General features: G+C 33.2%; 1 protein-coding gene across 1 annotated transcript; it reads left to right on the top strand.

Annotated features, from left to right (window-relative positions):
• Positions 1 to 568: 568 nt before the first annotated feature.
• LOC131144774 (agamous-like MADS-box protein MADS4) lies at positions 569 to 11,248 on the top strand. The gene is made up of 8 exons (XM_058093627.1): positions 569 to 909; positions 6,931 to 7,009; positions 7,205 to 7,272; positions 7,429 to 7,528; positions 8,926 to 8,967; positions 10,225 to 10,266; positions 10,421 to 10,587; positions 10,931 to 11,248. The coding sequence occupies exons 1-8, from the start codon at positions 725 to 727 to the stop codon at positions 10,995 to 10,997; spliced, it is 750 nt and encodes a 249-aa protein (XP_057949610.1). The 5' UTR covers positions 569 to 724; the 3' UTR covers positions 10,998 to 11,248.
• Positions 11,249 to 12,130: the final 882 nt, after the last annotated feature.

Genomic DNA, 12,130 nt, shown 5'->3' with positions numbered 1-12,130 from the left:
GCAAATTTTCTAATTTTAATGGAAACGTTAGGTTGTCTAATATACTAATTTCAGTTTTATTTGTAAAATACATAAATGGAACTAATATAATAAGACTATTGTTGGATTGTAAATTAAAAGTGACACTCCATTGCTTGCAATGTTTTCTTCTCGGGTACTCAACATTAAACACAAACTCTCAGGAATCGTGAACTTGAGTTATTTTTGTTGGTATTGTTTTTTGGATACCTTTAAATGTTTTTTTTTTTTTTTTTTTTCTATTGTAATCTCTTATTACTTGTCTTGTAACCACGGTATTCCTCCACCAAAAGTGTGAGTTTATCAATAAATAAATGAAGGTGTCGCCCTTCTTTGAAAATATATATATATATATATATATATATATATATATATAGAAGGAATTTGCATTTAAAATAACACCTTTTTTTTTGGTTTAAAAAGTAGTCAATGAATTTACACTTGAGTCCTTCATCTGAAAGAAAATAAATAAATAAAAAAGAAAATAAGCAAGCTTTTAGAAGCTCATGCCAATGGCAATTTCAGACAAGTGGTATAAATATATATATCCAGACGAGGTTGCAAAAGGAAGGAAGCGTTGATGGTGAATGTTTGTAAAATTTGAGTGCAGCTTCGATCATCTCTAGCTCATCAGGAAAATTCAGAGGAGGATCAAACCATATTATAGTAGGAGCTAGGGTGCAGTAGCGCTGTGATCGATCAAGAAATGGGAAGAGGTAGGGTAGAGCTGAAGAGGATAGAGAACAAGATCAACAGGCAGGTGACCTTCGCAAAGCGCAGAAATGGCCTTTTGAAGAAAGCCTACGAGCTCTCCGTGCTTTGCGAAGCTGAGGTCGCTCTGATCATCTTCTCCAATAGAGGCAAGCTATACGAGTTCTGCAGTAGTTCCAGGTAAATCTGAAAATAAATCATCAATGAAACCCTAACGCGAAGATTTGACACTTTTAGGGCAAAACACGAACACAAAACGGAAAGATAAGCTTCTTCTTTTCTTGTTTTTGCTTTCTGTTGGATGGATTCTTTGCTTTGCTTCTTCGATTCGTCCTTGAGTGTTCCTTTTTTTGCCTGTTTGTGAGTCGTCTTTTAGATCCGTAGCGTTTGGCGGGGTGATTTTTGCTTCTCTCTCTTTGGCTGCTGAGTTTTGTTTCGTTTTATTATTATTTTTTTTTCCCTTTTCATGTTTGTCTCGGCCTTTTTAGCAGTTTGCGTTTTTGCGTGTTCGTGTTGGTGTTAGATCTGCAACCGGAAACATTTGGAAAAAACTGTGTCTTAACTCTAATTTATGATGCACGACTTCATCCTTCCGAAGTCCTTGCCTTTTACTTTCTTTCCTTTTTTTCTTTGTTTTTCTTGCTTGATCGTTGTAAATAAAATTTTAGAAAATGGTCTCATCTAAGATCGATATAGCTATGAAAGAGAAAGAAAAAAGAGGGACAAAGGTAGCTCAGAGTTCTGTTTTCATGAAAGAAGCTCAGCGATTCATATGTAGCGTTAAGTGCTAGACATCGTTTGGCTCTCAGAGGGAGTGGGAGGAAGCTGAAAAGGAAAGAAAATGTTTTAAAAAGGTAAGTTTTGCTTTCTTAAACTTTTTGAAGCTTCATCCTTAAGCTTCTTTCAATGCTTGAGAAATCACCAGTTTGCATTATGATAAATCGCCATTATTATTATGGTGATCTAAAGCTGAACTCGCAGGATTTTTTTAGATTGTTTTCATAGTTTGATTTTTCACGATCCCCTCCCTCTCTCCGCGTGTTTTCATTTTCATGCCGGAAACATCGTCTAGATCTTGATTATTTGCACTTTTTGGTTTAGGGTTTTCTCCAAACTCTCTCTCTCTCTCTCTCTCTCTCCTTCCGTACCTTCAAGTACAGCCTTGTGCTTCCTTAACTTCTACTAGAGTCTTAATTAGTTTCACCGTAGATCGAGTAAATGATCTGTTCTCTGCAAACCGGGTAGCAGGAATTTCTTTTTTGTTAATTTTCAGAAGCTTTTCTGTTCACTTTTTGTTCAGCTGATATTCTACCAAAGCTGCTGCAGAAATTAGGGTTTCGATCTGTTCTTCATCCCCTTCTTTCTTCTCCGACAATGCAATTTCGATCTTGAAATGCGGAGTCGCCTCTCGCTCCCTTTCTCTCGGGATGCATGCTGCATGTTAAGAGATTTAGATAATCACATAGCGGTTTTAAGGAAGGGGTGGTTTTCAATGAATTAAATAATAATATCCTTAGGATCATTTAGTTCTTCCCATGGTTAAATTCCTGTTTCCTATGCACAGCTTTTGGAATCAGTGATGGGATGTGTTTTTCAGGGAACCTCAATGGGTCCGCTAGGTTCTACATGGGATCATGTACGAATTTTTAGAAAGAACAAAACAAGTGAAAAGTTCCAAGTACTATGAATAGGATTTAAGAGAAATGACAACTGACAAACTGGGTTTATATTTGTATTCCAATTTTTAAGGAATTAAGTCTACACTATTTGGTTGATGCAACTGTCATCCACTTTCAACACCTTATTTTAGATAATTAAAACTATTTTAGATTCAATATTTAATGATTTAAACTTTAAATCATGTGATTCTTTAATGTAATATTAAGATTAATTCACTGATGATTGATCTAAAGGTTAAGAGCTTCAATAAAATTTTATTATGAACAGATACATGAGTCTCCCATGAATATTTAAAAAAAAAAAAAATAGAAATTCCAATACGACTCAGGAAAAAGTTGTTTTACAGTGTTGTTATTTTTCTAATAACATCTTAAATCGCCAGCCCTTACCATTAGATATCGCCTCAATAATTCTAGACCCTCAAGCGTCTCCTGCAACAAAATAGCAGAAGAATCTGAAGTCATGAAAAAAAAAAGAGGCGAAAATGAATCAAATAAGCCAGTATCATTTCACCCCGCCCAATCTCATGCCGCTCCTGAGCTTGTAATTCCCCCACCCGCCGCCACCATCCCTCTACCCTTTTAAGGCACACGTGTAATGTTTGCTGCACACTGTCTGCAACTATTTTTAATCCCCAACCCCCCCCCCCCCCCCACCACGATCCTTCAACCCCTTTATTGTATACTATGCACACATATGCTGCCTATGCTTATGGTCGTGATATTTGTTTTCCATTCTCAATTTATTGTAGTCTTCAATGCGTTGATGCAATAGTTTCACAAAATCAATAAAGAATACTAGGCTGTTGAAACAAATTATTATAAATCCTAATACACGTACCTTCTTGTTTGTCAATGACAAAGTGCATCATACTCCAAATCTAATAAAATTCTTGAAAATTCTACATTGCCAAAGCAATATCAACTTTCTGGAGGACTTGAAGTGGAATAAATTACGATTACAAATGTTGAATGACCAATTCAACCATATAGTAATTAATGAAAGCATAAATAGACTGAATTTTTCCCCTTTTGGTTAACAAAAATATTTTGATTAAATACAAAATTACCTTTCCAAAAGCAACAGCTATGGTACAATTCAATGTCTTAATTAAAAAAATTTAAGAGGACAAACCAAAAAAAAAAAAAAAACCTACAAAATTCACATCAACTAAAATACAAAATACAACAACCGAACCAAGTTGAACTAAGTTGTGTTAGATACATGACCCATATGAAGTCATTTTGAATGATCGAGAAAATCCTAATCCAAATGCATAACACATAACGTATTATTTTATTATTTTTACTTCCAACGTCCTCTCTATCTTATGTTTCAAATTATTTAAATTGCAATTATCAACAAACACCTTTCTCTAAAAAGCATATGGGTTTTCTATTGTAATGTCATGCATTGATTTTTTTTAAGATGTATTATCCAATAAAATATTGATATTGCTGTCTATTCAACTTGGTTTATATTGTCTAGCCAAAATGGAATTGGGCAAACCTTGCTTAGTGTGCTTGTGTCTCTATTTTTTTAAAAAAATTTAACCTTAAGAAAAACAAAAACATTTTTTCCCTTTTTTATTAGAAAGTTTTTAAAGTCTTAAAATGTAAATATTTTTGTTTAAAATGTATTCAATCTCATGCATTCTCAAAATATTGCAAAATAAACTATGACACAACAATGAACAACACAGACGAATTGCAAAAAAAAAAAAAAACAACCACATGTAGACCATGTCAAAGAGTTACACACAAGCCAAATTATGATTTCAATACAAAATGAATTTGAGGATTTTTCTTGTCTTGTGAAAAATTGAGATAATTACTTCATATATAAACATTGGAATTAAAATTTTAAGCAAAATTCAAACGACCGTTGAAGATGACATTATACGTTTGTGAAATCCTCTTTTCACATTTTGTTAATATCTTTAAATGAAGTTATATGGGGAAAATGGAACATGTACTTTTCTCAAAATATATTTTAGATGTTTAGTTGTTATTGTATGTTTATTGATTAAGGAACTTTAATATGATTAAATTAATAACTTTAATCTGATTAAATTAATCAAATAGAACAACTATGTCAACAAAGTGAACATATGCCACAAAAAAAAATGCAACTATTACAATGGTTTCATCTTATTAATTACCACACTAATTAATTTGTTTGTTTGTGACTTGTGAGAGATATGTATGGATGGTAGTGAGGAAAATGCTTTATGACTACTTATTTTTGTATCCTATTTTTTAACCCCATAAATTGATTGTTTGTAATTAGCTTGCTAAGTTTTAGGAAACTCACAAATAATTGCATGGACAAGAACTTGTCAAATAATATCATGATTAAAAAAAATAGTGATATATTGCACTGTTCTACTAGTAAATTTGCATAATCTTAATAAAATAAAATTTTCATAATTAAATGTGAAATTAAAAAGGGATAGGCATATGCCAAATATTTATGTGTAATAGTAACAAAAATTAGACCTATTTTAACTGATTTTCTAGGGAAAAAAAAATTTGGAAGCCATAAGGCCTTAACCCTTCTACTAGCCAAAGGTCTAGCTTAAAGCATTAATGTAGCATTTTATTGAAAATTATATTAAAAAAATATGGAAATAAATTTTATATATTCAAAATAAATAAAATTAATAAATAACAAGTAAACTACAAAAATTTTAAGTATAATTTGCAAACTACTTGTTCGCCTTCTAAGGATAGAAACTTGAATCTAAGATGCAAAGTTCAAATTAGTTAAATTTTACTATTCAAACCTAACAAATAACTTATCCAAAATAGGTAAGTCCAAGGTGGAAATTAAAGGTGATTTTTTTCATACAAATTTGCAAGTCTCGTTACATTATCTGGCTTTTTTTTATCTGGTTGCCTTTCAAGGCTTTTACTATATTTGATGGTGCCTCAAAGTCTTCTAGGTATACCTTGATATGAGATGAACCTCAAGCGTGAGCCTCAATTTATCCTCTTTCTTATACTCCCAAATATTGGAACAAAGGGAGGAATATTTTTAGCAAAGAAGAGGTTCAATTTGTTATGTCATCTTCCCAAGAAGTGAAACGCCATTCCTAGATATGAATTGTTTGGGTGTGCTTGTGTATGTTAGGGTAGAGAGAGAGACAGATTAAAAGTTTTATAATATGGATATTTGTCGCATTCATGGTGAAATTTTCAAATTGTTGCTTTTGCACAGTGCATGTTTTTTTTTTTTTTTTTTTTTCAAATAATCTAGGGACTTCAGCCACCATCACGTCATTTTGGATACTATGGTGCAACACCAAATCCAGGAGATGAAAGTTGTCCGCCCATTGACGCACCTCTAGTAATTTACCGGTGTAAACTCTCAAGGAGAAATCGAACCCGTTACTTTGGGGTCACCAAAGTCACAGGTTGCCCTTACCACTTGAGTCATGTTTATATGGAAGTATCCTTGGATTTTCAAAGAGGAGTCTGAATTGATCTTAACCCAATTAAGTTTTATTGTGCTTAATCATTGTTATATGACATACCGTGACCAATTTTTTTTTTTTATTTAAACGGTAAAGGAGAAATTTCATTGCAAACCTAACAAGCAAGATGCTTGAAAGCCAAAATACATCAACTATAACAAATTACAAACCCAAGGAAGAAATGAGTTGTAAAAACTCCTCCCACCCCATGACATTCCATGAGCAGTCACTTGGTGCTTGATGCCTAAGTTCATTGTGTGCTGAAGTCTTGAACAAATTGTTTGCATGGTATTGCCCAGCAACTTGAATAGTTTTCTTTTTATCAAATATTACATGCCACACTTTGGAGAAATCATTGCGGATTTATAGGTAGAATTTAGCAAATTATTTGTTGACTAGTATAGGACCTCTATCGTTAAATGTTGTAAATTTATTTTCAACCATGTTAATCCTCTGGCTTCTCTTGTTAAAGACATGCAACTGGCTTGAAAATCTTTTTGAATTGAACAGTTTTGAACAATTATGGTTGCATTATTATTATTATTATTCGAACCCTGTTATTGCATTATAATTCATTTATAGATGCACTCAAGCACAATTCTTGCACAACAAAGCATACCGATGGCATGGAATGGCAAAATTTAAAGTACGTTTTTCCTATTTTTTCTGAGCTGGGGCATTGGGCCCAGTGCTGATTGTGGCTTTTTATTTAGAAGTGCATAGCTAGAGATGGATAGTGTTGTCGGCCTCTTTGATCTCATCAAAGGGAAGGCAGCTAGGCATTGTTTTCTGCCTCTATGCTGGCTCTGTGTCTTTTTTTCTTCTTTCTGGCTGTTGGCCTGCTTAAGGTGGCTGTTTATTGTTTCCCTATTGTTAGGCCTGCAAGCTTCTTGCTTGAAGGGCTTGACATTTTAATAAAATTTCTTATCGTTTTAAAAAAAAAAAAAAAGTTTTTTCAAATTTTTGGGGGTTTCATTTCAGCTTTAAATTTCCAGCATAGATTCTATTCGTTTACCTTTATTTGATATCTCCACGCCTTTACATAGCATGCTCAAGACACTAGAGAGATACCAGAAGTGCAACTATGGAGCACCGGAGCCAAATGTATCAGCAAGGGAGGCCCTGGTGATTGTTCTCTTTACCTTTTTGTTTTGCATAAACCATGAAATGTTCAAAATCAATTTTACATTTTATATATATATATATATATATATATATATATATATATAAATAAATAAATAAATAAAAAGCCTCTGACTGATATTTTACGATTGAACATCGATGTGCACTCTTTCGGAAATTCTATTTTTATGGTTGCAGGAGATAAGCAGCCAGCAAGAGTATTTGAAGCTTAAAGCACGATTTGAAGCCCTACAACGAACCCAAAGGTATCATACCCCATCCGCACTATTCATTAAATTAGTTTGTTTGATACAAAGTTATAATAAAAATGGGTTGATCAATATTTATTTAAGAATTGAAAAGCCCCCAATATCTGCATACTCAACACCAATTATTTTATGTCTGAATGTTTTTGGCTTTAGGAATCTTCTTGGAGAGGACCTTGGTCCTTTAAGCACCAAAGAGCTTGAATGCCTTGAGAGGCAGGTTGATACGTCACTGAAGCAAATTAGATCAACACGGGTACTCAACCCTTACTTGTGAACTATTTTAAATTAATATTTCCATTCTCTGTGAATGTTCATCCTAAGTTTAACACTCACAAACCCTAAAATGGAAAAATAAAATGTAAAAGTTAGCTCAATTCTCTGCCTGTTTTTGTTCTTCCTTTTTCTTATTATTATTAATTTTTTTAATTTTTGTACATGTAGAGCTTCAATGCTTGCAATGCCCCATCAAATCACTTTGAAAATTGTCCCAAAAGATATTAGATAATTCATCATTTACAAACAAAAATCTGGGTTCGTTGAATTAGGAATTTATGCATGTTGTTTCAGTCTTTTTTCAAGCTCGATCCCATTTAATTGGGCTTCAGGCTAGTTTGTTGTTGTTTTTGTCTTCTCGGAAGTTTCAAACTCCTTCCCTTTTTCTTCTCTAATGAATTTACTCATCATTCACTCTTGGATGGTTGTACAATGTAGGCAGCCTTACCCCTATTTCTATATAACTTTAATTCATGACCAATATTTAGCCATAAAGGAACAACCTTTATCATTACATTGAGATGTTTTTATCCTAAAAGAGGAGAGCCTTGTGCTCGGGTCACGGGTTGCTTCATTACTATATTTTGCGATATGCATGGTGCTCCATTCGCACTTGCATTTTTTAATTTTTATTAAACAATCAAATTTGTTATGTGTGTTACGTACTAATGAATTGAATGAAATATAAGAAAACTGGTCACTCTATCAAATTTGTCATACAATTCTTTATTCAATTCCACTCTCAATGAATTTCATTTCATTGCACTAAAATTTTCAACGCATGCACTACTTAACGGGCCGTGATTCTTCCATATGTACGTTTGAATTTTGATTTTAAACTAACAGGCCATGATTCTTCCATATTTACGTTTGAATTTTGATTTTAAACTAGTTAGGAGTTAATTTGTTTGAGAGTGACCAAGGTCACTACTAATTAATGAGCTATTAGTTAGAAATTTTTCTTTACACTTGAAGCAGCTGCATGCTAATCCTGAAGATAGTAGTATGTTAACAAATGCCGGTTGGGCACTTCTCAATATATATGTTACCCTTCCAAAATTACGTGAGAATCTAGAACTTGAACATTGCACTAGTTAGTGTGAAACCCCCTCCCCCCTTTGGATCGAAGTTTTTTTTTTTTCGAAGGCTGGTTGTTTCATTTGAAAAGTAAATTATGGTCATATATAGAAGCAGTACTTTTCAAGATTGTATATGTGTACTATCAATTAGTAGTATAATATACATATATATACATAAACTAACAAAATAAACTAAGCATTAATTCTACAACATTCAAATCTATTCACACAATGCCTTAATTAGCCTATCTATTAAGTGTGAAGTCTCAATGCTAACTAATTTCTTCTTGACATACAGACCCAATGTATGCTAGATCAGCTCACCGATCTTCAGCGTCAGGTACAACAACAGTAACCTTTTGAACTTTCTTTTTTTTTTTTTTTTTTTTTTTGAGAAGGTAAAGATTTTATTTAGACAAAGAAACCAAAACAAAACTTACAAACACAAGCCAGTGGTTTGAGAAGCGAAACTAAAAATAGTCAACTTGAAAGATAAACAACGGACAAAACACACTGAACGACACCATCCCATGAGAAACATCCAAACAAAGAAAAAACCCCACCCAAAAAGTTGTCAAGTTATCCTCCTAAATTAGCAAGAATACAATGAAACTCTTCCCAGTCCAAATTTGAAAGAATGGAATAGGACCTCGGCCACTGTAGAAGGCAAGAAAAGCATCTAGAGAGAACTTCAGTGGCTGTAGACGCACACCCCCTAAAGATCCTTCTCTTTCTTTCTTTCTTTCCAAATCTCCCAACAAACCACATCCATAATGGCTGCCCTGAGATTCTTCAAAAAACCTTGGAGGAAAGTTGAATTCCATATATCATAGAGCGAACTCAACTCAAACGACATGATAAAATGCAATTAAAGCAAATAGTAGAAGGAAGACCACAAAGTTCTACTGAACTGATAGTGGATGAGAAGATGATTTACATTCTCACTTTCCATCTTGCAAAGAACACACATCGGGGCCAAATTACATCTTCTTCTTTTTAAATTATTTGTAGTCAAGATACTTTTAATAATTGCCAACCAGCAGAAGATAGTCAGTACCTTTAGCGGAATGATGATGTTCCAAAGCTTATTTACTGGTTTAAGACGTCTGCTCTAGGTGTGCTGAGAGAGAGATCTATAGAAACTTGCCACCAAAAGGATATTAGAGGAATTGAGATCCCAAGTATACGAGTCAGCATTGCCTCTTCTAATCGGCACTTTATAAATCATCATCAAAAGCTCCAACATATGATTAGCCTCCCTTCCTCTGCTCGGACAATCAAATTCCATATCCCCAAAAGGGGGTGTTGTTGTGAAAATGTAAGACATCTGCAATTTTTATCTTTTACTTAGATGACATGACGAAAAGGTTAGGGTAAAGTTTTGAATAGTATTCAAAGAGGCCCATTTATCAATCCAAAAATTTGTTTTTAACCCCTCCCCAACTAAGATCTTCCCTTTTCCTAGCTACTATATACATATATATATATATATATACACGCACAAACGCGCGTTCATTCAGAATATATTATATATATCCCTAACCAGCTGTACATAGCCAGATCCCTCCTAACAGCATTTCTTTAATTTTACTTGCAGGAACACTTTCTCAGTGAAGCAAACAAAACCCTGAAAAAAAGGGTGCGCACCGCCCCCCCCCCCCCCCCCCTTCAACTACATACATACATGCATGTATGTATGTTAGGATGCATGCATGCATTAGCTTGAGCTAGGTGCATGCATGGAGGATCAATCGTATTATTGCTTGGGTAATTATATAAATTGCATGATGCAGTTGTTGGAAGGCAACCAGGCAAGCTTGCTGCATTGGAGTGCTGCAGATGCAGGTGCAGGTGCACAGGAGGTGGGGGTTAGCTACGGCCGTCAACCAGCTCATCCTCATCAGGATGATGCCTTCTTTCATCCTTTATCTTTAGAATGTGAACCTACTCTCCAAATTGGGTACGCCCCCACTCCCTTTATCCCTCAATCTATCACATTAATTATTAAAACTAATTAATTCTTAATACATAATAGTTCTTAGTAATTTCTTCTCCCCCCCCCCCCCCCCCACCATATACCAGTATGCATGCGATTGATTGATTTTAGAAACTCGATATATTTTATATTTTTCACACAAATTTAAGTTCTTCAACTCTCAAACAAACAGTTGTTTCCACAAATTAAACCTGAGCTAATATTGAAAATGAAAGAGTCAATTTAAAATGAAATAAATTAAATTAAATTAAAAAAAAGCGGTGGGTGGACTGATGTCGGTTGAAATTGGTGGATTGATTTCATGCAGATATCAGCCGGATTCAATAACACTGGGAACAGCAGGTCCGAGTGTGATAACTGGGTGGCTACCATGATGAGGATGATGATGAGAGAGAACATTGCAGGTAGATCAATCATGGAATTAATTAATAATTAATAATGATAATAATGATGATGGTGATGAATTCCTTCGATGAGAATTAGTAAATTTTAGTATCAATTTATATATAATATGTCTGTTTTGTTTGATGATATATAAGACCAGTAATTATGCAATGTGTAATATTGAAATATTGATCGACATATATATATATATATATACTCGTAAGCCATATGTTCACATTAATTCTGTTTGAGATGGGCAATGTAATTAATCAACTTGGTGTGAGCATGCTTTTGTTCGTACTTGAAATGCAATCTGTTGGGATATTGATCATTTTTAAATCAGTAATTTGATGGTATTTGTGATTGGTAAATTTCAAATTTTATATTTTTTTTAAATAAAAAAAAATTGTTTCTTTTAAGAGACGAGCCTTTGCCATGTAAACATAAATTCCATCTCTAAATATACATGTTAAAATTGATGGGAGGACAGTTCAATTCGCAGCCCAATTTTCAAGCCAAACTATAGACAACTGCATATAGAATAATGCCATTGATACAATGACTTTTATTTCCCTCTCTATTAGAAAGCTTAAAATTCAAATCTTTAAGGTCATGTTTTAATAGAAATACGATGGAATGCAATGATGCTACATCTGGAAGATTTGAATTTGTATGGGTTTAAATAAATTTGATAGATAAATTCAAATTTAATTAAGATCTCTTCAAATGTAGGATAAAAAATTTAGGAGAAAGACAATAATTATTCTTTGATTACTTCTTATTGTATCATTTAACATAGAATATAAACGAAATAACACATTACCTATAATAATGTCTAAAAATAGTTATTCTTTGTCAATTCCTTTTCCATACGTTTTAGGAGTTTAAATTTTATATCCTAATTTTAAGTTTGTGTCGATTTAAATAACATGTAATTCAAAATTGTACTAACATGTTATCTAAATTTACAAAAATTTAAATTTAAGACTCAAATTTTGTGCTCTCAAATTCTATCTTTATGAATTCATTAAAACATAAAATAAATAAAAAATTATTAACAAAAAAGTTCTTTCCCATTTTTAATGTGTCGAGTAGGGGTATAATCGGTTTTATTCGGTTTGGT

Source organism: Malania oleifera, chromosome 12 (assembly GCF_029873635.1).
Source record: "Malania oleifera isolate guangnan ecotype guangnan chromosome 12, ASM2987363v1, whole genome shotgun sequence".
NCBI lineage: Eukaryota > Viridiplantae > Streptophyta > Magnoliopsida > Santalales > Ximeniaceae > Malania > Malania oleifera.
The sequence above is the reverse complement of the archived record's forward strand: the minus strand, read 5'-3'. Positions and strand labels throughout refer to the sequence as shown.

Coding starts and splice junctions, on each gene's coding strand:
- LOC131144774 (XM_058093627.1), top strand. CDS start 725: ATGGGAAGAGGTAGGGTAGAGCTGAAGAGGATAGAGAACAAGATCAAC. Junction 7,273..7,428: donor GCCCTACAACGAACCCAAAG/GTATCATACCCC, acceptor TTTTGGCTTTAG/GAATCTTCTTGGAGAGGACC. Junction 7,529..8,925: donor AGCAAATTAGATCAACACGG/GTACTCAACCCT, acceptor CTTGACATACAG/ACCCAATGTATGCTAGATCA.